We start from the raw sequence: 24,288 nt of genomic DNA on the forward strand, positions 1-24,288 counted from the left end.
AGCGACATCCAGCAACCAAACAGATGAGGTGTGTGTGTGTGTGTGTGTGTGTGTGGTAAGAATGATGGGAAACTACGAAAATATCACTAAAGACTCAAGAAAAAGAAAAAAAAATTATACATCTCTCCAGGTGTCCTGCAAGCAAACATTCATATCCTTTAGAACACCTGCTTATTTACTTTCTTAAACATTTTTTTCTGCATTTGCTATATAATAGACCTCAAGTTAGAATATCTAGCTGTTTCATTAAACTATTACCAAAAAATACTGCACATTTGATATAAACAGTTATGTCATGCATACATTTTCTTCCACTTATCTGCAACTGGTTCATGGAGGCTAGTAGCCTAAGCAGAGAACCTCCTTCAGCTTATCCAGTGTCTTCATGCCACATATTTCACACACAAGGACCAGTACTATAGGCAGAAACATGGGTGTGCCATTGGTTCCCCAATTTCCCCCACTGTGACCAATTTGTATATAGAGGAAATGGAAGAGAGGGCTCTGTTATCCTATCCTGGAACACCACTGATTCAGCACATTGGTTCAAGGATGTGTATGACACCTGAGTGAAAATCAAATCTCAGGGTAAAGGTAAGGGTACACCTTTCACCATCTTAAAATGCTGTGACTGCAGCCATTCTCCAACTCTCAGTGAGTGGTACTCATGGCCTTGATCATTGGCCATTACAATTTGCATATTACTGTTTATGAAACTGAGTTCATGACCCATTGTTAGCCAGTAATGCTAGTTTTGGTCATTATGCAAGTGTACTGTTTAGGTTGGGGAAACCTGCTGTCAACTGAGAGTGAAGAATGGCCTGTATTTGTATAGCGCTTTATTAGTCCCTAAGGACACCAAAGCACTTTACACATCCAGTCATCCACCCATTCACACACACATTCACACACTGGTGATGGCAAGCTACATTGTAACCACAGCCACCCTGGGGCGCACTGACACAAGAAGTCACTTGAATGAGTGACGAAATGTTTCTCCCACTAAAAACACAACATCCAGATGAACAGAATCAACTTTCTGGGATATATTACTCACAACATCCAACAATTCAACAGTGGTTTACAGAGGAAATTATATCTGATCCTGTCAGAAAAGTGTGTAAACAGTGAACCAAACTGGGAACATTTTTAACCCAGTGATTTTGGGTGTGTAGTGTGAAGGGTTTGTGGGAAATGCAAATAGATAAACAGGAAGGGATTACTGTTACAGTGAACCCATTACATTAGTAGGCTCCACCTCAGGGTAGGAAATGCAGCCAAGTAATAAAAAAAGCAAAGAAAACAATGGATCCCACTGAGGCTGAAAGAATAAAAGAGATCAGGCTGGACTGTACACTGCTTCAGATGTATTTGTGTCTGACCTTGTGTAGTTTGCTACTGGAACAGTTTTAGTCCCACAGGAACTTAATTACCAACTGCAAGAAAAACTTTATGGATAGCCTTTTGCTGATACTAAACCGAGAGCATTTGGGTCTGACCTTGTTATAGCTATGAAAGTTTAATTAGACAGTGTTTTGGGAGGGATTTAGCATACACTCATTTCCTGTCCGTTTGGAAACCATGGTTGTCTTTTTTTTTTTTTTAGCACAGTCCCATTCATGTAGTTATGAACGTCAAGATCAGAACTGAAACTGTACAGGTTACTCCAAATCAAATCTGTCATACATACATCTCTGAACTTCTGATCACACTTTTAGTAAATCACTACAAAAAACCAGCTGTTGTGGGCTTTTGTGTGTACTTCTATGTGCTTTAACATAGTAGAAAGAACATCAGTGAAAGGACAGCCTCTCAAAGCCATTATTCTTGAAATAACTGCTTACCAAACTTAAATCCCTGTTTTGTGGTAAGGTCTACATTTCAATTCGCTTGAAATTATTTAACTATAAAGAAAACTGTGCTTATTGTGTCCGTTAAACATCAGAGAATTAGAAGTCCTCCAGTTTGTCTTTAAGACTTGGGATGTCTGTATGTGAGGGGGTTAAGCAGGTCATCTACTAATTATTATGTTAATTATAAGGTTATATGTTTTTATTAATTAAAAGCATAAAGTAACCAATCCCACATATCTTGTCATGTTAAACCGCTGTTCTCAAAACTCTTGGTTAATATTTGAACTTATAAGAGGAGTGACAATGGGAAGAAACAAAAAAAGCACCACTAAGAACCGATGGCACAAGATGGCAAATGTAAATGAAAATTAAACTAAAATGAATGTAAATGAAACTGGAAGTTTAACTGGAGTCGATACAAAACTTTAAAAATAACAGCTAAATGGTTTTCAATCAGGATTCACTAACATCAGTCAGACAAATAGCTGAGGCTGAGATACGAACTGAAAAGATGGAAGATTTTGTTCAAAATGTGGAACAGTATAAGATGATAAAAATGATGAAATATCAGGAAAACCAACTACTTGACCAAGAAGGGAGATCTTTAAAGAATAAGAATATTCACTATTCCTGAAGGAATGGAGGGATTTTGTGAAGAAGCTTCTACAAGACACAATGGGGATTCACCTGGCTACAGAGCTGAATATTGAACAAACACATTGGGTGACTACTCCAAAACCCTCTGGAGACAAAATACTGCATGACTTTTAACAGGAACTCTTCAAAGAGAGCATATAACCCCTGTTCTAGCTTCACTCCACTGGCTGCCTGCCTCAATTTAGCAGTTTGGAGACAAAGTTAGAGAGACATAAAAAGACAAAGAAACAGAAAAGATTCATGGATGTAGTGAAGGAGGCCATTATGCTGGAATAGGGGGAGATGGAGGTAGATTCTATGCTAGAAGGAGCAGACAGAAGGAGAACATGACTTGGGTCAGAAACAGATCATAGGTTGGGTTAAATTAATAACAGTAAACACATGTTTTAAAGCTCAATTTTAAGGAAGAGTGGGAGTAGAGTGGCTCGCCTCCTCCTCACAAGTCAAAGTGTCCTTTGGCAAGATACTGAACCCTGAGTTGTCCCTGAAGTATTCATCAGAGTCTAAATGTGTGAGAATGTCAGACAAGGTATAGAAAAAAAGTTATTGTATGAATGTGTGAGTCATTGGGTGAATGAGGCTTTGAGTACTCAGAGTAGAATAGTGCTATATAATTACTAGCCCATGTTTTTTTTTACCATCTTATAAATTCAGCACAAATTTCACGTGCATTTATCCATAGAATTGCACTAACACGGTTAGTGTTAGTGGTTAGCATTAACTTTAAAATGAAAGACAAAAAGGACCACTGGCTTCAATCTGCACAAAAAAATATAAAGTGATTACAAAGAGACACAAAATCAAAAAGTCACGCAATTATTAGCAGACAGAAAGACTCCAAAAAGACACAAAAGAGGCAGAAAAAATAAAATAAGACACGAAGATAGATAAAAAGAAACTCAAAGGAGGAAGAATACAACAGCAAAGAAATGCATAAAAAGTACAGAGTGCAAAATATCACAGCACTACAGCAAAGAAACACAAAACAACTACAAAAAAAATGTACAAAAAGCCATTAGCATCTGATAGCTGTTTGTACCATCGATGCTTGAGCCATGTTGCTAATATATCGAAAAGAGTAGTGTATGATTACTTTTAATGGTGCCATCATTATGGTAGTTAGGGATATGACCTTGAGGTTCTGAAGATTTACGTATGTATGCATGCTCAGAGGAGAACAGGACTGAGGCAAGATGTTGGGCAATTCAAAATCATAAAAACAATACTTGGAGGAAAGGCCCCCTTTCAGTTTCTCTGAAATTGGAACCAGGAGACATAAGAGAATGAAGCCTCTGTGCTTTTGTTATAAGGCACACTCTCCTGTGGATGAAAACTTTTTGGTAAGTTGTGTAATCCTCCACTGTGGGCTGCGAGCTGGCACAGTGCAGGAGCTGTCTGGCTGCAGTTTCACTTTGCCTCCATGAGAAAGAATCCAGCTGTGTGCAGACTGTGTGTGTGTGTTTGGGGGAGGGGGGGGGGTCTTATGAGGGTAGCCACTCTCCCCCACTCACTCTGCTATGATTTACTGCGTCACAATTTCCAGAAACTATCCTTCCTATGAGCAACTGTGTGAAAAATATACTATCATTAACATGCAAGCATATAAAACAAATATACATTTGTCATAATTTCCTGTGTAAGACTTTTCTTTGATTAACTCTTTTGGAAGTGAAGCCAAGATGTTAACCTAACCCTAACATAAACAACATGTGGAGTACCAGCCAAATCTGTTCCACAGAGGCATTAAAGTCCATTATTGTCACAGAGAGAGACCAACTCAGACTGCATGATCCAGGTTTAACCAAAACCATAGCTGTGAATAGGTGAGAGAAATGGCAGAGAAAGAAGAGGAACACAACACATCCAGGTAAAGCAGAGATGTGGCTGATGAAGATGGAGAAACAGAGGACTTTATGATCTAATTCATGAAATCAGTTTAACATACAATTGTGATTAGTTACAACTGACTAATGCATATGAACGTAAGACTGTGGTTGCATTATCTTAGACACGAGCCACAATTCAACCGTGCATTAGTGTATTACTGTAGGGTCTTTACAACATAAAACGACTTGAGGCAACTGTTGTCACTATTTAAATAATATTGAACTGAACTGCATGGGGACGAGTCAATGTCATCATTGTGCTCCACTACTTAATGTAAGTGTGTTGCTTCTTTTCATTGAGGTTTGTGGGCATTTGTTCATACACAGCTCAATGAAGGTCCCATCACAGCCTTTCAGGCGTACGGGCGTGTTTGAGGTCTGGACTTTGACTGGACCACTGCAGCACTGATTCTTTCTTTTTTCAGTTATTCTTTTGTAGATTTGCTGCTGTGCTTGCATTTACTGCCCTGTAGATGACCCAGTTTCATACAGATGGCCTCACATTTGACTCTAGAAAACTTTGGTTCATGCTCCGCTCAGTGACTGCAAGGTGCCCAAATCATCCTCCACCACTGTGTTCACAGCTGGTCTGAGGTGTTTGTGCCATTACTCCAAACGTGCTGCTGTTACTATGGACAAACATCTCTTTGGTTTTATTGTTCCAGAAGTTTTTAATGTTTTGTTTAGATGCAGCTCTGCAAAGCTACACTGTGCTTTTACATAATTTCCTTAGGGATTAATAAAGTATTCTGATTCTGTGCTGACATGTTGCTTTTAGAAGTCATAATTGCACAAACCTTTGCAAGTTGTAGTGTAATGAGTCCAAGATCAAGAAGGGTTGTTGCAGTTTCTCTGAACATTGCACAGTCAGACCTTTGGGTCTTAATTGTTTTCCACTCGTGAAGAATTTTTCTTGGGCTACAATGATGGACTTTAGATTGTTCGGATAGAGCTTTGTAACTCTTTCCAGAGTAATTAGATTGCTGATGTTTTTCTTGGGCTTGTATTTGACCAGGATATATCCTTCAATGCACATATTAAACAGATATGTAGGAGTGCTTTGTTCCATTTGCACAATATCTCTAAAATTAGAAACATCCCGATGTTGAAAAACTAGTTTATGTATTTATTACTTCTAGGCTGGAGTACTGTAATTCATTGTTGAGTAGATGATTATTATGTTCTGATATGTAAAGCGTTTTCTTTTTAATATAAATAAACTCAAGAAGAAAGATCTTTCTAGGCCAGCACTACATCAGGTCAGCATTGATAGCCACTATTTTTCTCATCAACTAAAGCAGTTTTGTCTGCCGAGGACTGCACTGGATTTCCAAGAAACCTTTTGCATCATCAATGATGTAATTTCTTTTCTTCGTGCTCTCAGGGGAGGTTTTCAGTGCAACACAGGCCCTTGCTGTTCCACTGAAAACAAAGATTTATCTTCATCTTGAAAGAAAAAGTCTGGAGTGAACATTTGAGTAAAGTCCAAAAAAATGATCTGTTATTCCTCAAGCTTCCTGTGAGCCTCCTCTCTGTAGCTGCCAGTGTATAATGTTTGAGGTTCAGTTTATTATCAAGTCGGACTGCTGACATTCTTATTGATCAGTCATATAAGCCCCCCTGGTGAGCTGTGAAAACTGAAAACACACTGCAATATTATCACATTATTCCCTTATGCCTATGAGAAGGAAATTTTCCTTGCAGCTTTAAAACACCCCTTAAAGAGAAAAAGATGTTGGTTGTTGACACTGTACCAGATTTTTATGCAAAACAAAAACAGGACTTTCAGCGCTGTGAGAATCAAAGACACAATTTTTTAGAGGAAGGCCTGCAGCCTACTGACTATAAGTTCTCTACATTTTGCAGGCCAAAGCTTAACTGGTCCATAACAGAAGCTTAGAAAGACTTAGTACTGCCTCTGAGTGGCCGTGCTTCCACATTGCAGCTCCACAAAGCATCACAACCACACATGTGCTGATTATGCAGCAAGTGGAGTCCACATCCACACATACAGTCCTTAAGTAACAGCCGCTGTACAAAGACTTTTTATTTAATGACAGCTTTAATAACAAAGGTATTGCACAAGCCATTTAGGCCATTTTTATACACCCTGTGATTTTCAGAGGCTCAAAAGTAATTGGACAACTGAAGACAACCCAGTGGATGACTGTAAAATTCTTGGTGAAATAAAAATTCCCTTCAATCACATCCTGATTGTTTAATTTACAATCCACTGTTTGAGCGGGCAATCCATATGCTGAGGGAAATTGCAGGGGCCTTAGTCTGTGTCCACTTATGACTACTTCCTGCAACAAGAATTCTTAACTATAGCATATCAAAAGTAGCTGTGGAAAACTTTTTATTAAAAAGATCTCATTCATATACAGTGGTATACAAGACTTCATTCCCTGTTAGTGGGTAACCTGTCCATTTATGAAGTCCAGAAGCTGAGGTGGGTCAGAGAAGTACAACGAGGGACACACATTAGCACTGCTCAGTTCTGTGATTAGAACTTCACCACTTTAGGCTGCTTGGGTTTGGCTTTCTTTACTGGAATGTGCACTTCCTCATGGTCTGCACTCATGTTGTTGGACAACCAGCCCACTGTCACATGATTATCTGGAAGCATATGAAGAGGGAAAGAATAAGAAACATCAGCCATGCCCCGCCCAAATCCTTTCCCATTATTTCTAGCTACCCACCACACCACAGGCTAGAAACACATTTGTTATAGACCTACAGACCTTTACATTTTCAGCTTCCTAAGCCAAAGATGTTCTCTAATTAATATCAGACTTCTGAGTGATTTTGCAAACTAATCTAAAATGGATCATTTTTCAGGTGCACTGAAATCCCAAAAGCAAACGTTTAATTCCAAAGGTACTCACTTGGAGTCTGGTGCTCTGGACAGTCCTTCTGAAAATGTTCCACTGAGCCACAAATATGACAGCAACCTCCTGCAAAACACAAGATGCAGATGCAGTTCTGTCATCGTAAAGGGTTATTTTAAACATTCAATGGTGCAAAGCTAGCTTCCAAAAATACAAATATAAAACTAGAAATGAGCACAATAGGTCTGCTTTACAGATTTAGGAACCGGATGCATAAAAACATGCTGGGTCAATTTTATTTATATAGGACCAAATCACAGTAACAGTTGCCTCAAGGCGCTTTAAAACACAAACACTTGAATGCTAATGTTCTCCTTTCTGATTAAAACTACCTCAGAGAGCTAAAAGGTTAGATGAAGACCTCCTGCCATTGTAGCTTAAAGACTGAGTAAACTGCCAACATGGAACCAGCTATCCTCTCTCATGCGAGTGTGAAATTACTTATCGAGGACATGATGTATGAATATCTGTCTTTTTACCTTGAGCATAAAGTCCTTTGGGATTATCAGGGCAGGATCGTGACAGATGTCCAGTCTGACCACAGATAAAGCACTTTGCATATGGGTAATCACCTGAGAGAAGCAGCATGGTTACAGCAGTGTTACAGGCAAATCTGATACAGCTGTTCAGGTGTTAGTCTCTGTGTTTATTCCTCACCCAGAGCAGGGTCCACTTTAGCTTTGCATTTGTAGATTTCATGTTCAGTGGAGCCACAGCGGAAGCAGATGCCTCGGCCCATCTCCTCATCTCTGTCAGCCTCTGGACAGTCTGCCAACCCGTGACCGGGCTTCCTGCAGTTAAAACAGAACTGAGAAGAGACACGTGAGTGAGGATTCAGAGGAGCATCATAGATCACATCAGGGTCAACAGAATTTCTATAAGTTCACGAAGATTTAAAAAAACATCACAACTTCTAAAAACGTTTTAAAATATACCAGTTTGATGCGCACTGAACACTTTCATTGAAAAGTGTGTGAGCTCAATATTTATATGTCAACTCACAGCTTCCCAAATTGATCACAGAGATTTACTGTTTTTGTTTATCTTATTTTAGTTATCCTAGGATTTTTTCATAGATTCAACTAAAGAAACAGTGTGGTGTGTTTTTGTGATGAGCTGCTGGTAACAAAGCTGTGCCTAAAGTTACATGTAGGCACAACACTGGTTCGTCAGTGTGAAGTGGCTTAATAGATTCCTGTCAAAATGCCAGGAACACGAACTACACTAAAGCAGAGTGAAAAAGCAGCCAACGTCCAAACTGAAACTTTGAAGGAGCTTCAGAAAGCCTGGACAACTACGGCTAAAGAAATGAGAACAAAGTGTCACTTCCAGATCAGGTGTAGCCACCATGAAGCCTCCTGACAGGTGTGATGTTCACGGCTGTGGTGGCAGATTTCAACAACTGCAGTGCTCCCCAAATGACCACGGGTGGCAGTATCTCACACTCCTGCCCTATCTTTATTGAACTATAGCTCACCAGCTAACTAACTTTCCACAGTCTAAGACCGAACTCCATCCTCCAACATGAACATGTTTGCCTTCAAACAGCGTGGTTTATCAGAGACTAACCCCAGAATTCAGGAGTGGATAGAATGGCCTGCCTGCAGTCCTCACCTTAAACCCATAGAACACTTGTAGGATCACCTTTGCGTGCTGTTCATAACTGCTCAAAGAAGTCCTACCATTAATTAATGTTCAAACTTAAATATGACGAACCAATCTCTATTAATCTATGTACTGTAGTTTTTCAAGGTAGCAGTAGTTAAACCACTGCTTAAAAAGCCATCTCTTGACCCAGCTGTCTGAGGTAATTATAGGCCAATCTCCAACCTTCCTGTCATCTTAAAAATCCTTGAAAGAGCAGTTGTTAAACAGCTAACAGATCACCTGCAGAGGAATGGCTTATTTGAAGAGTTTCAGTCAGGTTTCAGAGCTCATCCCAGCACAGAAACGGCTTTAGTGAAGGTTACAAATGATGATAACATTGTATTAGAACATGCTGTAGGTATTACAGGTACTGCGCTGCAGTGGTTTATATCATATCTAATAGACTCCAATTTGTTCATGCAAGTTAACCTTGTGGAGTTCCGCAGGTTTCCATACTAGGACCAATTCCGTTTACATTACATGTATAAACTGATAAAACTTAGGTTTTTTTCCATCTATCAGCAAGAGTACTGAGAGCACTATGTGGGATCTTTACCTTACAACATTAAACTGATGTAAGACGATTACAGCTCAAATCACAAATGGAATTTCCTTACAAATACAAGCTTTCCAGTTGTATAAGATTTACATATTGTTGAAACAAAGAAATAATGGACCAAACACAATTTTCTTCACTTTTTGTGTCTACTTTATTTTTTCAGACCAAATGTAGGTATTCTAATTCAATGAACTGTGAACTACTACTATTACTACCACTACTTCACTACTGTGAACATGTTGGGAGTTTCCAAAAGTCTTAGTTGGGAAAATGTTTCAGACTTTCAACAACTCACCATTTTGTTCTTCTTATTGGTCTGTCTTTTTATCCTCCTGTCCTCCCTCTTCTTGTCCTTCTTTAGAGCATTTTGCACCTCCTCTCTGAGCTCATGCTCTCCCTCCTGACTTTTTTTAGCCAGGTGCTGCCCCGTTTGCTGGAGATACTCCAGGAAGCCGTTTACATCCTCGCTGACGTACTGCTTTTTCTTGCCGTTGGGTTTCTTTATAGCAGACCCACTGGGCTGTGTCTTTCTCAGAGGATTCCTCTCAGCTACTCCTTTAACGCCAGCAGTGCTGCTGCTGCCACCGTCGCCTCCTCCGGCTCCTGGTGGTCGTCTTGTTCTCAGCTGACTCCAGGGGGTGGCCTCCGCTGGTTTGTGTTTGTGGACGTTGTTAGCTCTCGCCCACCTCGTCATGACTGCAAACAAAACACTGAAGCACAAGAAGAAGGATTTCAAAGGAAACGTGGTGACATACACTTCATCAACAGGAATATTTCCAAACGTCTTCATAAAAGCATTCAGATATAGATGGGTGAATAAAGCCTTGGTAAGCTTTTGAGGTTACTTCCTGGTTGTACTGAAAAATGATTTGAAGCTTAAAACCCTCAAAGATGGATCCTACCAGTAACATCTATTGGTCAGCTGCAATTATAGCAGCCATGACTTCTAAAGCAACAGTAGGCGTCACCCCTACCTCATTTTGACCCCGTAGAGATTAATGCTAAACTAGTAATAGGCTGCCCCACTAGTAAACCTGGTTACGTAGCCCTTGTTATTTGGACACCTTTTGACATGAAGGCTGTTGTAAAATGATCATAATAACCTTATAAAGTAATCTTAAATACTGATATTGTCAAATCCCACTTAAAATTGGAACAGAAATTAGATGAAAATGAACAACTTCATCATTACTGCTGTTATTGCAGGTAGGAGTTAAAATGATCCCTCCTGGCTCTAGTGTTAAATGTGTTGTCCTGTTAGATTTCAGACAGTTTTGTTTTGTGACGTGAGATGACAGACATTTTAACATCACAGTGTTGGAGGTATGATTTTAAAGTCTGTGAGTTCTAGCAACTGAAGATCTCTCCCAGCACCATGAAGCAGGGAGGAAACACTGAACATTCCAAGTCTCCTCATAATGAATGAAACAGCAGCAAAGATTCCAATCAGTCACCTCACTTCAGAGAAAATTAAGACTTTTCTACTCAGCCATAAACATATTAGAAATATGGTATCTTACCAGAATTCCCATGATGCACTGGTTGCATCGTCACTAACCATACATTAATACACCTCTCTGCATTTAATTATGAATTATTATTCATCTCTTGCTCTCTTCCACTGCATGTCTGCTTCCTGTCTTCCTCCCCTCATAGGGGCCATCTGATGTTTGGGGTTTCTCCGTATTGCTGTTGGGGCTTAACCTTACAATACAAAGTGCCAGTCCAAAAACAAATCAGTCCAAGGTACAAAGTTTTCGAAGGAGGATGCGTAGTTTCTAATGTCCCCTCCACCGCTCATCGTTGTTTAAACGCAGCAGTGAACGTGTAGCATTTCCAAATCAGTCAAAGCTTCAAACCAGCGCATGTAGAGCTGAACCACATGCTCATTAACACATTAACATGCATCACTACCGCAGCCTATTCTCTTCTATCGTCAACGACCACTGAGCACGTACCAAACCCCCTGTCTGCTCGACATTTTGATAAAAGTGTCTTTACAAATGTCAAGAAACTTCGGCTAAATAGCGTTACCTCCCCACGTCTTCAGCCCGTGTTTGGTTTTTAAACCGGAAATACTTTCTTTTTCTTAATGGTGATTTGTGTGCATGTGTATGGCGCAGGTCTGCCACCCTTTGGTGTGGAGTCATTACTGCATATGAGCGCAATAATAAAAAATAAAGAAATTAAAAAATAAAAAATACATTAAAAAAACTAAATATATATAAATGTGTGTGTGTGTGTGTGTGTGTGTGTATTGTGTAATTTGGAAAGTTATACTTTCTCCACTGCTGATAATAAAATATTAATATAGTATAAATATTAATAATTTAGGAAAAAGGGGGCCGTCTGACTGTTGTGGTTTCCTCTGTTTTCTCTGTATTATTATAGGGCCTTTACCTTCACTATAAAACACTCTGAGGTAACTGTTGTTGTGATTTGGTGATATCTTAAAAAAAAAAACAACAGAAAAATTTGAATAGATGTGTGAAACCCTACACCATAAACTAGCATATTAAAATGTATTTATGTATTGCCTTATTAAAACTGTGAAACCTCCTCCTATGAGCCTCACAGGACTGAAGGAGGAAGCAGCATCAGCTCACAGCTGATTTTATTTAGTGCAATTAATGAGGATGAGGAGCTGGAAGCCTCACTTGTGTCCTGACCTTAAACAACATGCTGCAAATACTCTGTGTTGCTCTTGTGTGTGCAGAATATCTGAAAGACGGTAAAAAGTCAGCATCTAACATGATTATTTTTTTAAATTACATTTTTCCTCTTTAAATAAGCAAGCGGGTGTTTTTCTCTCCTGTTGTGTTTCAGTGTACTGCAGTCCTCTACAAGAAGCCAAACGAGGTATAATGTGTTCACGTTTAAGCCTGGAGGGATGAGTATCCTGGTATTTTAAATATCAGAACACTCTTGAGCGTTATGCTGTGTAAATGTGTTTTTACAGCTCTTAAAGATGACTGGCTAATCAAGGCGGTGCATTACATGGAGGAAAACCCAGAAACTTTAGAAGGTGAGCCCTAACAGTGTTTTGGTCATATTTTTTCTTCATACATGATGCTGTACCTCACTGCGCACAGTCAGTTGTGCGCAACCAGGAGCCACAAGCTACCTAGGTTTATTCAGTGTTAGTTAGTCATATGGGCTGAGTTAATTCTTCTAGATGGAGTTTGATTATTAATGGATCAGATCATTTTGGCTAACTAGGAAGCACCTCAAGGGTGTGGCTGATAAATGTTTTATCAGCCGTTATTTATGAAGTTTTTAGGATATCATTTGTAGTTAATAGTCAAACCTTTTCAAAACAAGCACTGGAAACCTTAAAGTTATCACATGAACTAATGGTAGAAAATAAGTGAATGTGATTGAACAATACAACTTTGTAGTAGCACTTTGTAGCTTCATGCTGATCTCCTCTTGTCGTTCTGTTAGAGCTGATGGACAAAAACTATGCTTTGGCAGAAGGAGACATGGTGCTGTTGGTGAGTTACCTGAGAACACATGCCAAAACTGAGGCAACAGATCCACAGACAGACTTCTACACAAAATTTGGTTTGAAATGTCTGCACATTGAGTTTAGGAAAAAAGTTTGCAAGAATCGTACTCTTTGTAAATTATGGACATAACCACAGCCATGTTAGTGGGACCTGTGGTAAACTTCCAGCTGAGCATTTTTGCCACCATAATTCTAGTGTTCTGAATCCAAACATGATCAGAATGACAGAAACTAACAACAAGGTGGGGCCTTGCCTCCTTTGAGTCTAATGTGAACCATAATTTACAAAACAAATTCAGAAGGGCATGAACATGGCAGTTAAGACCAGAAAATCGTAGGAAAAAGTTCATTGAGGTCATTTAAGCTTCATAACACTGAGCAAAGATGTGATGTGGACTAGGCAGTCGGTGAACACTCTAAGTATTTCATTTCTTCTGCAGAATGACAGGAATGCAGTGAGCAGTAGCTGGCCAACTCTGGAGATACCCTATATCATTAGCCCAGATTTAGGTAAGCACAGTATGTGCATTTCATTGGATCTTTGAGAAGTCTGTCTTACTGCCACTTTGTTTTTCAGCTAGTCGCACAGATGATATTCTCTCTGCTATGGAGATGGTGTCCAAACACACCTGTGTATCCTTCCACAAGCGAACCATCGAGCAAAACTACCTGCTCTTCAAAACCAGTACAGGGTATGTAGTTTTCTGAAGCTCAGTCTAAACTCTGTTTGAACTGCAGTTGGAGCTCAGATTGTATGCTGAACACCCCAAGTTTTCTGCAGCACTTAGTGTTCTGATTGGGTTTCTGAAATATTCAGTTTCTGTATCTTAACATGACAATATGACATCCTGGCTGCAGAAACCTCTGGCCTGTACTGCAGGTCAGCATACTCAGAACCTATATCAGGCTTCACTAAATCTAGTAACTGCTATCACGTAACAGAGAATCACTCAGCAATGTCAGTCTACAAAAGAAAAAATGGTGAATTTGGTACTTCAGTCATGCCTCAGAGCTCATGACTGTGAGGATGGAAATGGATCAGTTGAAAGTGAGTTTAAGCACCCTGACCAAGGCACATAACGCTGGTTTAAAAAGAAAAAGACTCTCCTCACTGCTGGCAAGATTAAGTACAGCAACAACTGCTTTTTATTTTTCAGATATTAATGTTTAAAGATGGATGTCTCATTTAAAAGAAAAAAAAAAAACAGGACACTAACCTGCAGTTTTGTTCTAGCTGTGCGTCATTTGTGGGCTTAAAGGGTGGCGAGCAGCCTGTTTTTGTTGGGCCCCAGTGCATGGTAGGTAACATTGCACATGAGATTCTTCATGCTCTGGGTTTCCACCATGAACACACAAGGATGGACCGTGAACAGCACATCACCGTTATTCACAGCAACATTATGCCAGGTAAGGGTTCTCCTCAAATATTATCTGTACTGTTTAAACGCTATGGTAGCTAAATGGTCATAATGCTTGGAACTTGTACAATAAGAAAGTGTTTTGTATGTATGTGTTTTTCAAACTCCAGCTTTCCCTTTATTTGACATAAAAAAATGAACCTGTTTACATGTGTGAGGCAAACACAGCTCTCATCTTGGAAGATGAGCTTCACCACAGTTTACTGCACATTGTGCATTTACCAAAACTTTTTGGGGGTTATTGATTGTTTACACTCAGGGAAAGTATCACATGTCTTTCAGGGATGGAGAAAAACTTCAGAATGCAAGATGGCGAGACCTTTTCTCTTCCATATGACGCTACCTCCATCATGCACTATGGAAGGTACAGTACCCAAAATGACAAATGCATAACAAACCGTTTCTCTGTAAAGGTTATGTGGTACTTCAAGGTGATTACTCTTGTGTCAGGGATTTTTTTTCAGCGACCGGCCTGCCCACCATCTTCCCAAAGAAAGATGTGAAGGAAATGGGACAGAGAGATAAACTGACAAAGACTGACATTGAAAGGGTTCGACGTCTCTACAGCTGTGGTATATTCTCAACTCTGCTCACTGCACATAAATTTCATTTGTGGTCTCCACATTTTGAAGCTTTAAAGTTAGTGTGGCCACCATATTTTTGTTGGAACCAGAAGTGATCGCATGTGGAATCTTAGCAAGGTGCACCGAGGCGCTGTTTGGTGCTAATGTGGAGAAAGTGATCCAACAAAATGTCTGGGATTGTCCATCAAAAAGTTGTCAGCCAAGCTGCCTGTCAAAGTAGCCATGCCTCTGAATTCAAGTCTTACCCAAAACCAAGTGAGTTGTAAAGATCCATTAGCTAAAAAGAGCACCCCAGCCTAATATAGGACTTTTGTTTTCCCTCCAAGTGGCAAAAGTGAGTTTCCTTGTGACAACCATTTTGCATTTTTAATCATTTTATATGTACATATGATTTATATATACAGTTAGGGCCGTATGTGTATATATATTTAGACACTGACACAGGTTTTGCCTGTTTACTAAAACATATTCATATTGTTGACATGGACATAATGTGTAGACTCTCAGCTTTCATTTGAGGGTATCCACATTCAAATTGGATGAAGGATTTAGATGTTTTAGTTCTTTAACATGTGCTACGCTATTTATTTTTTTAAAGGGACCAAAAGTAATTGGACAATTGACTTAAAGGCTATTTCCTGAGCAGGTGTGGACAATTCCTTCATTATCCCATTATTGATTAAGAAGATAGTAGGCCTAGAGTTGATTTGAGATGTGGCGCTTGCATTTGGAAGATTTTGCTGTGAACCATGCGGTAAAAGACATTTTCTGTGCAGGTGAAGCTGTGAAAACGGAAACACAAAAAAAAAATCATAGAAATTGCTACAATATTAGGAGTGGCTAAATGTACAATTTGGTACATCCTGAGAAAGAAGGAAAGTACTAGTGAACTCAGCAATGCAAAAAGATTTGGATTCTTTGGACAGATTCTACCAGAATGATGGTATACCACATCACCTGTAAAACATGGCACAGGCAGTGTCATTGCTTGGTCGTGCATGGGTGCCAGTGGCACTGGGATACTAGCGTTCATTGGTGATGTGACACAGGACAAAAGCAGCCCAGTGAATTCTGAGGTGTTCATAGACATGCTGTCAGCTCATATCCAGCTAAATGTAGTCAAATCGATTGGGTGGTGTTTCATTATACAGATGGATAATGGCCCAAAACATGCAGCCAAAGCAATCCAGGAGTTTATTAAAGCAAATAAGTGGCGTATTCTTGAATGGCCAATTGAGCATGAATTTCATTTGTTGAAAACCTGAGACAGGCCCACAAACGGAAACTGAAAGCTGCTGCAGTAAAGGTCTGGCAGAGCATTAAAAAGGAGGAAACCCAGCATCTGGTGATGCCCATCAGTTCAAGACTTCAGGCTTTCATTGGCAACAAAGGGTTTTCAACCAAGTATTAGATATGAATATTTTATTTTCAGTTATTCCATTTGTCCAAATACTTTTGCACTCTGAAATTAAGGGATTACGTACATGCAATCTTTATGTAACTCACTGAATTAAAGCTGAAAGTCTGCACTTCAACCGCATTTCAATTTAAAATTCATTATGGTAGTGTGCAGATCCAAAATTAGAAAAAAAAAAAGTTCTCTGTACAAATATTTATGGACCTAACTGTATAAAATATGCCAATGAAATGTATTGGCAAAGGACATCAGCAGTTACCTTTGTGTTTACCCAGAATTTGTAGCACATCTGGTTAAAGTCTGAACCACTCTGTAAGCCGTCCAATATAATACCAACATAAAGGAAAATCTGTAAGGAAATATAGGGTGGGCTTTGTAATTTGTTACTTACCGCATTCAACAGTTGAAAGCTGGAATAGATACCTGAGCTCTGGCCTCAATAGCAAGTATAAGAATAACTGAAGGAAACTAAAGACCTAATAATAAGTCTCACTCTGAACAGACTCACAATGTAAGTCAGCCAGCAGAAATGGCCAAAACACTAGTGTGGCAGAATATAGACTTTAAGACCCGAATGAACAGATTACAAAATGCCAGAGGGGGGCTGTGTTAAAGAAACTGCTAAAGTCTCAGAAATTAAGGACTGAAAAGATGCAAACCAACTACAGAGGGAAAAATGTCAAACAAAGAAAAGATGTCTGACCGAGACATGGCAGTCAAATGATGTTGAACTGACAACAAAGATGCCCTTGAAAGCTGATTCTGTTCATCTGGAGTTTGCAAAATTAAAATTAAAAAAAAAAAAAAAAAAAAAAGCGATGACCTGATGATCCCAGAATGTCCTTTCTGGGTTTTCCTTGCCTCGATTATTGAGGATGCATTTGGATGTACAACGAAGATGATAGCAGCAGTTTAACTTCCAGAGATTTAAAAGCTTATTAAAACCATTTATTAGACAACCATTTATTATATTTTTAAAAAGTCAAAGTTAACTAGTAATTCTATACATGCAGACTCAATGAGTTTAAAAAAATGCTGTTTTTAATCTTTGCTTGTTTCTCATTTTTCCAAGATTCCCTTAAACAAACTGAGAAGGAAAGCCATGACTGGGATGATGTCTGATCTCGGTGCCACCGATGGAGGCTATGAGAACCAGATTACTAGCATTGTGGTTCTATCTGCCTACTCCAGCACCTGAACAATGACACTAGCAGTCAGCAAACAAACTAGTTGTCATCACTGACACATCTATTAATGAAAATATGCTGGCCAGGATCTGGTGGATTCATCTCCACTGTTCAATAAACCAAAATACTTTGTTTCTCTCTAACCAGAATTTGTTAAGACTTTATTGTTTGCACTTTTTTTGGCTTCTGGGGGAAGAAATGGTAGGCTTGATGATCAGATGTTCTGAATTTTAGAAAAATAGACTTCAATTAAGGGTAAAAGAAATATCACAAAGGAATACAGGTGATGTAGTTTATAGTGCGATATTTGGGTTTTAAAGAGCAACACCCATATTCTCACGAGAGCATGGGTGTAAAAGCTGTTCTGATCCACACTCCAGTCCAGAAGGTGGCGGTAATGCACCTGAAGGTGTTTGGCAACCGGTATAAAAAGATAGAAGGCCCCACAGAAACCAGTGTGAGTATTCCAGTTTGAAGGACCACTTATTCTGATGAAAATAAACTGGTTGGCTAATAATTGATATGAATATGTTTATTACAATTATGAACTCAGATTATGCAATTAGTCTTTTAACGTTTAATAGAAATTCTTTTGTTTACTTGTTTTTAACAGGAAGCGGAACCTAACCGGAAGCACGTGTCGGTGACGTCTTCCTTGAAAAACAAAAACAAACCTGTGTGTTGCAATATTTCTGTTTTCAGTCGACGTTTGATCAGCGCCTGAAATCGTTCGTCTCGTTTTTGGTGTGCGCCTTATGGTAAGACTTGCATATGTATTTAAATCCAGAGAAAACCAACAAATGATCGCTTCTGCCTCCTGCTAATGTGGCTAGCTGCCTCTGCCAGCTTGTGTTGCTCAGCTTAAAGCATCCAGAGAAAAACGAAGACTGTGGGCTGAAGATCCGTCCTATTCTTTTGTCCCATCTTTCTCAGGTTGCTGCAGTTTACCGGTAATAGCTTGTTTGAGAGCCATGGCCCAGCAGAGAGGAGTAAACAGCCTGCAGTTCAATCAGGACCAAAGTAAGTTGCCTTTGTTCATGAACTGAGTTGGTGCACGTTTTAGAACCAAACTAAGTTGAGTTACTGAGGAGAAACCTGGCAGATTTACAGAGGCTCGAAAATTTTATTCATATTAACGTCAAAGGGGAAAATGCACACCCAAAAGAACAAGATAACAATGGGTACAATGAAACTAGAGAAAGTGGTGTGAGAACGGTGGCACGTTCTCTGGCTACACAAAGGGAAGGCCTTCAAGGGAAATGGCTTTGTTCTGTAACTACATTCTTTTCAGAGCTTTTCAACATAAAGTTGTCTCGGAAATAATCCATGTAAGATTTCTTATGTCTTTTAACTTACAAGTCGCTCTCTGAAAATTTGGTAAATTATGATATTAGAATAATACACATAGATGAAACTGAACACTGCTGTGAAAAACCCAGAACGATTTACGAGCTAACCGCCAGACAGAAACTACATGTATTAAGCTGGTTGTGGTTAAACATATTACATATACAAAAACAGAATTAGTAAGAAATACAGAACCAGGCAAATGTGTGATAAAGGAAAATCTATATGTACCTTCAGTTATTCTCCTGATATCCATCCACACGTTCATTAACTACCAGTGATTACTTGTTTTTCTGACCTGGTCACTGCTTGGTGAGCACAGCCTTCCCCCAACAAGGCAGCGCTGAGACTTATCTTCTGTCTAAACTGAAAATGTATTGCAATATGTTGATGAATGTGTAGATCAGAGGGAAGGTGTGGGTTGAGTAGTTTGGAGACAGAGTTAGAGAGGCGTGTTTTGGACATGTGCAGATAATATAGAAGATAAACAGCATTATTTAGAAAGAATATATTAAACTAGTATATAATAGCAAAATCAGTCTGATGAGTCTGTTACTGTTGCTGTTGCTAGCACTATGATGTAGCACTTGAATCAGAGTCAGAATACTTTATTAATTCCTAAGGAAATTATGTGTTTACAGTTGCTCCAAGACGATAGGAACAGCAACAGACTGAACTAAATTAGATAATAAAATAGATTACAAAGTTACAAAATATAAGAAATAACTTTAATATATACAAGTAGCTCAATTATAAATATCCAGAATATTACAGAGAACTATGGAGGCAACACAATGAAAAAGCCCCTGATGTCCCCAGCACCTGGTTCAGTTTGGAGGATTATTACTGGGCTGTAAACGGCTCCAGGCAGCTAACATGTTAGATTTGCCAAAGCTGAATAAGAATGATTCATAGGTTTAAATCTTCTCTGTCCTCTAATCATCACCAGGCTGTTTCTGCTGCGCTATGGAGACGGGGGTCAGGATTTACAACGTGGAGCCGCTGATGGAGAAGGGCCACCTGGGTGAGTCCTCTGACCCGGCTTTCACATGTAGAGCAGTGCCTGAGAGAGAGCTCATTCATTATTTCTAGACATGCTACCAATATTTTTCAAGACATTTTGGTAATTATTTTCAAATGTTTCATGAATATTTCAGACATGTTATGTGTTTATAGATGTTAATACTTTTCAGACTTTTATTAGTGTATTTAAATGTTTTTCGTGGTACCTCAAGTGGCTGAAATGCTGGGAAAACGATGACTTTCATAACGAGAATACAAGGAAAACATTGTTCTTGTGCACCTTTCCCTAAAAAGGACTTGAATATGTGTTTGTGTCATTTGCAGACCATGAGCAGGTTGGCAGTGTAGCCCTGTGCTCCATGCTGCATCGCTCTAACCTGCTGGCCATAATTGGAGGTGGAGTCAATCCTAAATTCTCAGAAATATCTGGTGAGTTGGTTTAAAGTAGGACGTGCATTGTACAGCTTTGACCGGTGTGTGTGTGTGTGTGTGTGGGGGAGTCATTATTATGAGAGGTGTTTGCTATACCCAAGATATGTGAGTGCACCTTAAAAACATGATGGAAAAATAAGTTTTTAACAAAACAATGTCAATGTCTCAGTGTTGATTTGGGACGATGCTCGGGAGTCACGGGATCCTAAGGACAAACTGGTGCTGGAATTCACCTTCACCAAGCCTGTTCTGGCTGTCCGCATGAGACACGACAAGTGAGTTTTACATCACCTCACACATGCTGTTTATTGCCACTGAACTGTCAAAATGATAGTTGCCTTTGCTCCCTCTAGGATCATCATTGTGCTGAAGAACAGGATCTATGTGTACAGTTTTCCAGACAACCCTGTCAAGCTTTTTGAGTTTGACACCAGAGATAACCCCAAAGGTATCATACTACTTGTGTAGAGCTGTTTTTCCATTGCAACATCCTGCTTAGCATTTTGAATACAGTGAATTCTTTCTTTCAGGTCTTTGTGATTTGTGTCCCAGTTTGGAGAAACAGCTTCTGGTCTTCCCAGGTCACAAATGTGGCAGCCTGCAGCTGGTTGTAAGTCACAAACAAACAGGACGTTTTATTTCTCCTGAAGAAAATGTCTGTGTCGTAAAAGTCGTAGTCTAACATGTTGCTTTTTATTCAGGACCTGTCCAACACCAAACCTGGAACATCATCTGCCCCTTTTACTATCAACGCCCATCAGAGCGAGATTGCCTGTGTGGCACTCAACCAGCCCGGCAGCGTGGCAGCTTCAGCCTCTCGTAAAGGAACCCTCATCCGCCTGTTCGACACAACGACCAGGGACAAACTGGTGGAGCTGCGCAGAGGAACAGACCCTGCCACTCTTTACTGGTAAACACTCAAGTAGTAAATGGGTAGTGCACCGATGTTCCAGAATATTTCAATGTTCCTGTGTCTTCAAAACCTCTCAGAATCAGACCTCAGTGCATGCAGCAAGGAGCACACTTAGCGTTACAGAGATCCTTCACCCAATAAATCAAAAATAAATAAATAAACGCCCTCTTCCTAAAACTCCTATGAATGTATATGAATAGAGCCAGTTACAAAAATATCTGTCTACACATTTCATTCAAAAAAAGATCACCACTGCACAGCTTCAGTTGATATTAACCATACGTTGTAACATCAACAGGGGTTGCTGAATCTGGCCCATTATGTGTTAATGGGCACATTATGTTCTCTGGTAATTTCTTTAATTAATTAAATGAATTACAATAGTCTAAACTAATATATATCTTACATCTTAAAAACTAGGATTCTTTTTTTTTTGGCAATAGAACAATACATTAATTCTGTTCCTCCATCAAGATCAGAGAAATTAAAGACAAAGAAAAAGGCCTTCTTATTCCATATTTATTCTGCATGATGAATAAACTGATTTTAGGAAAAGTCATGAAATATGAGGTGAGGGTTTTAATGTAACCGAGCTACAGAATGGCCTGTAGCTCGGTTACATTACATTTGGCAGTTGTAAAATGATATTTGTGGTTTTTCTTTCCAGCATCAACTTCAGCCATGACTCATCCTTCTTGTGCGCATCCAGTGACAAAGGCACAGTTCACATCTTTGCACTCAAAGACACCAAACTCAACCGTCGCTCTGCGTAAGACCACTTTCTGCTAATTGAGTCCTTTTAACACACACACACACACACACACACACCCACCATCGTGATCCTCACGCCTCTGCTCCTCTTCATCCCACAGGCTGGCACGTGTTGGGAAGGTGGGTCCTGTGATTGGTCAGTATGTGGACAGCCAATGGTCATTGGCCAGCTTTACTGTGCCTGCTGAGTGTGCCTGTATCTGTGCTTTTGGAAAGAATACTTCCAAGAACGTCAACTCAGTCATTGGTGAGGGAAACGTCAAAATATAAATGTTGTCTTTTGTCATATACACAACACAGCAACATGACTGCATTGGTTGTTACAGTGACATAACCATAAATTCACACCTAGCATGTTATGGTTGGCTCGTTCACTGCTAAACAAAGAAGGAAGAGCCGGGACTTCCGGCGTGAGGACATGGTAGCATAGCACCAGAGACCCTGCTATTGGGGCTCAACAATAAAGGAGGAGATGTGCGGCGAAATAATGCTTATCGGGAATCTGAAAAAGAAGTCGGTCACAGTGTAACATCCCGAGAGTCAAGATGGGGAGGGGAGAGAGCCACACTGGAAGCACACCAACCTATAGACTCTCAAACAGCTGATCCCGTTTTCTTTATTGGTTAGGATTTGATAGTGATGGGAGTTTTACCAAAATTCATAAGATTCTTTGCTTTGATGCTGTTTTTAATGCGTTTTAAGGATGTAAACACAAACATTTTACCCATGTCTGCAATTATTAAAAAAAAAAAAAATACGATAGTGGCATGTGAAGAAAAACAAACTTTATAGCTTGAATATTCAGTGGATTGCTGGATTACTAAAACAATCGGTAGCTGCAGCCCTGGATCATGTGTGTGTCGGCCTTTGTGGTTTAAAAAAAAAAAGTAGTCCAGAAAACTCCCATAATGACCATTCTGCACTGTATGCACCATGGACGCATGTTTTACACTTAGCATGAGTTCACTTGTATTTACATATGGCATCTGATATTTTAAGAAGAACAAGAATTTGTGTCATTGTGCCTTTTTTTTATTTTTTTGTAGCCACAGTGCTACACTCTGTGTCTTTAAAAAAGAAAATTGTCATTGTAGTTCTGTTTTGTCTCCTGCAGCCATATGTGTGGACGGGACCTTCCATAAGTATGTGTTCACCCCTGATGGAAACTGCAATCGAGAGGCCTTCGATGTGTATCTGGACATATGTGATGATGACGACTTTTAAGGCCACACAGAGAAACAAGTTCTAGATGAACATGAGGATTATGAATGGAAAAAGACTGATTTTAATGAATTATCTCCTGCTGTGAATCTGAGGAGCACAGACTTAATGCAAAGAGTCTGTTATATGAAGTTTTATGTAATCAGTTTTACTTACAGTGTATAGCAGTGTGAATATAAAGTTTTCTATTGGGCTGTTAACCATCACTCTGAAAAGTTCATGTTATATAACAAAAACAGGAATGTATATGTTGTATGTCTTGGAAACTAATATTGAATTAAAATGATACTAAAATTTGAATTCACTTTTGCTAAGAAAGCAGAACATGAAGCCCTGTTATTTGCCTGTTACATTAGTGAATGTATGGTGCACATTTCATGGCATAAACAAAAAGCACTTACGTGGAAATGTTGCTTTGTCATGCTGCTGTAGCAGATCACAAACCTCCAGAGCTGCCACTCTCTGGGGAGTATTTCCTTTTAAAGAACATGTACTTATTTTATGTATATTTTGTTCTTTTTAAACATGGTTAAGAAGTTGGTAGTGCAGTAAAAATTAGATAAGAGTAGCATGACAGAAGTTTACTCTGATTGCACAAACGTCATGTAGGAGCAGGTAATGGATAAAAGGCATTGAGCTTATTACATGGAGGAGGTGGCAGATGATTGCTCCATTCCATAGTCAGTATCCGTAGACACTCCTGTCAATGATCTGACTTGAGGGGGTTCAGGCCTAAGCAGAACAGCAGTGGGGACAGAGCTACAGTGCTATGGGCTTGAAGTTTGCCCCTAGCGTTGTACGCCACATCCCCATTGAGTTCTCGATGAAGGGTCTTAGGGTCCTAATGATCTTGTACAATTCTAGGCATTCTGGGATCCAGGTGTGGGGCACTAAATCACAGGTGGTCTTGTAGTCAGTAGCTGGTGTTTCGCTCCTCTGGTGTTCCTGCCTATTCTCTTCTGTTCCCCACTCAT

The 24,288-nt window shown here is 39.5% G+C and overlaps 3 protein-coding genes across 6 annotated transcripts; 2 read left to right on the forward strand and 1 right to left on the reverse strand.

Annotated features, from left to right (window-relative positions):
* Nucleotides 1–6,425: 6,425 nt before the first annotated feature.
* On the reverse strand, nt 6,426–11,592 carry zcchc9 (zinc finger, CCHC domain containing 9). Of its 3 annotated transcripts, none has more exons than XM_082539427.1 (6): nt 11,528–11,592; nt 9,789–10,203; nt 7,945–8,095; nt 7,767–7,859; nt 7,285–7,353; nt 6,426–7,015 (listed from the first exon to the last, which is right to left on the reverse strand). In XM_082539427.1, the coding sequence occupies exons 2-6, from the start codon at nt 10,185–10,187 to the stop codon at nt 6,903–6,905; spliced, it is 825 nt and encodes a 274-aa protein (XP_082395553.1). In that variant the 5' UTR covers nt 10,188–10,203; nt 11,528–11,592; the 3' UTR covers nt 6,426–6,902. The 3 variants fall into 3 exon arrangements, with proteins under 3 accessions (XP_082395553.1, XP_082395552.1, XP_082395551.1); XM_082539426.1 differs by lacking the exon at nt 11,528–11,592 and adding an exon at nt 11,452–11,489; XM_082539425.1 differs by lacking the exon at nt 11,528–11,592 and adding an exon at nt 11,014–11,442.
* A 491-nt stretch (nt 11,593–12,083) lies between these two features.
* LOC309710286 (hatching enzyme 1.2) lies at nt 12,084–17,823 on the forward strand. 2 transcript variants are annotated; one of them, XM_082539606.1, is made up of 10 exons: nt 12,084–12,224; nt 12,320–12,352; nt 12,453–12,518; nt 12,938–12,987; nt 13,442–13,511; nt 13,579–13,693; nt 14,236–14,408; nt 14,702–14,783; nt 14,870–14,991; nt 17,493–17,823. In XM_082539606.1, the coding sequence occupies exons 1-10, from the start codon at nt 12,173–12,175 to the stop codon at nt 17,540–17,542; spliced, it is 813 nt and encodes a 270-aa protein (XP_082395732.1). In that variant the 5' UTR covers nt 12,084–12,172; the 3' UTR covers nt 17,543–17,823. The 2 variants fall into 2 exon arrangements, with proteins under 2 accessions (XP_082395732.1, XP_082395733.1); XM_082539607.1 differs by having other exon boundaries at nt 12,157–12,231.
* A 264-nt stretch (nt 17,824–18,087) lies between these two features.
* On the forward strand, nt 18,088–23,614 carry wdr45 (WD repeat domain 45). The gene is made up of 12 exons (XM_082539604.1): nt 18,088–18,112; nt 18,221–18,365; nt 18,541–18,627; nt 19,904–19,978; nt 20,302–20,406; nt 20,579–20,684; nt 20,763–20,857; nt 20,940–21,019; nt 21,111–21,319; nt 21,990–22,091; nt 22,195–22,340; nt 23,208–23,614. The coding sequence occupies exons 3-12, from the start codon at nt 18,579–18,581 to the stop codon at nt 23,315–23,317; spliced, it is 1,077 nt and encodes a 358-aa protein (XP_082395730.1). The 5' UTR covers nt 18,088–18,112; nt 18,221–18,365; nt 18,541–18,578; the 3' UTR covers nt 23,318–23,614.
* The last annotated feature ends 674 nt before the right edge of the window (nt 23,615–24,288 follow it).

This window comes from Aulonocara stuartgranti (assembly GCF_965226115.1).
Source record: "Aulonocara stuartgranti genome assembly, chromosome: 7".
In the NCBI taxonomy this organism is placed as follows: domain Eukaryota; kingdom Metazoa; phylum Chordata; class Actinopteri; order Cichliformes; family Cichlidae; genus Aulonocara; species Aulonocara stuartgranti.

Excerpts from the sequence above, each read along its gene's own strand:
- LOC309710286 (XM_082539606.1), top strand. The coding sequence starts at position 12,173 with ATGCTGCAAATACTCTGTGTTGCTCTTGTGTGTGCAGAATATCTGAAA. Across the intron at positions 12,225-12,319 it reads TGCAGAATATCTGAAAGACG|TGTACTGCAGTCCTCTACAA; the intron begins GTAAAAAGTCAG and ends GTTGTGTTTCAG. Across the intron at positions 12,353-12,452 it reads TCTACAAGAAGCCAAACGAG|CTCTTAAAGATGACTGGCTA; the intron begins GTATAATGTGTT and ends GTGTTTTTACAG.
- wdr45 (XM_082539604.1), top strand. The coding sequence starts at position 18,579 with ATGGCCCAGCAGAGAGGAGTAAACAGCCTGCAGTTCAATCAGGACCAA. Across the intron at positions 19,979-20,301 it reads GATGGAGAAGGGCCACCTGG|ACCATGAGCAGGTTGGCAGT; the intron begins GTGAGTCCTCTG and ends TGTCATTTGCAG. Across the intron at positions 20,407-20,578 it reads TAAATTCTCAGAAATATCTG|TGTTGATTTGGGACGATGCT; the intron begins GTGAGTTGGTTT and ends TCAATGTCTCAG.
- zcchc9 (XM_082539425.1), bottom strand. The coding sequence starts at position 11,054 with ATGGTTAGTGACGATGCAACCAGTGCATCATGGGAATTCTG. Across the intron at positions 10,204-11,013 it reads AGTGCATCATGGGAATTCTG|TGTTTTGTTTGCAGTCATGA; the intron begins GTAAGATACCAT and ends CTTGTGCTTCAG. Across the intron at positions 7,354-7,766 it reads CAAAGGACTTTATGCTCAAG|GAGGTTGCTGTCATATTTGT; the intron begins GTAAAAAGACAG and ends TGTGTTTTGCAG.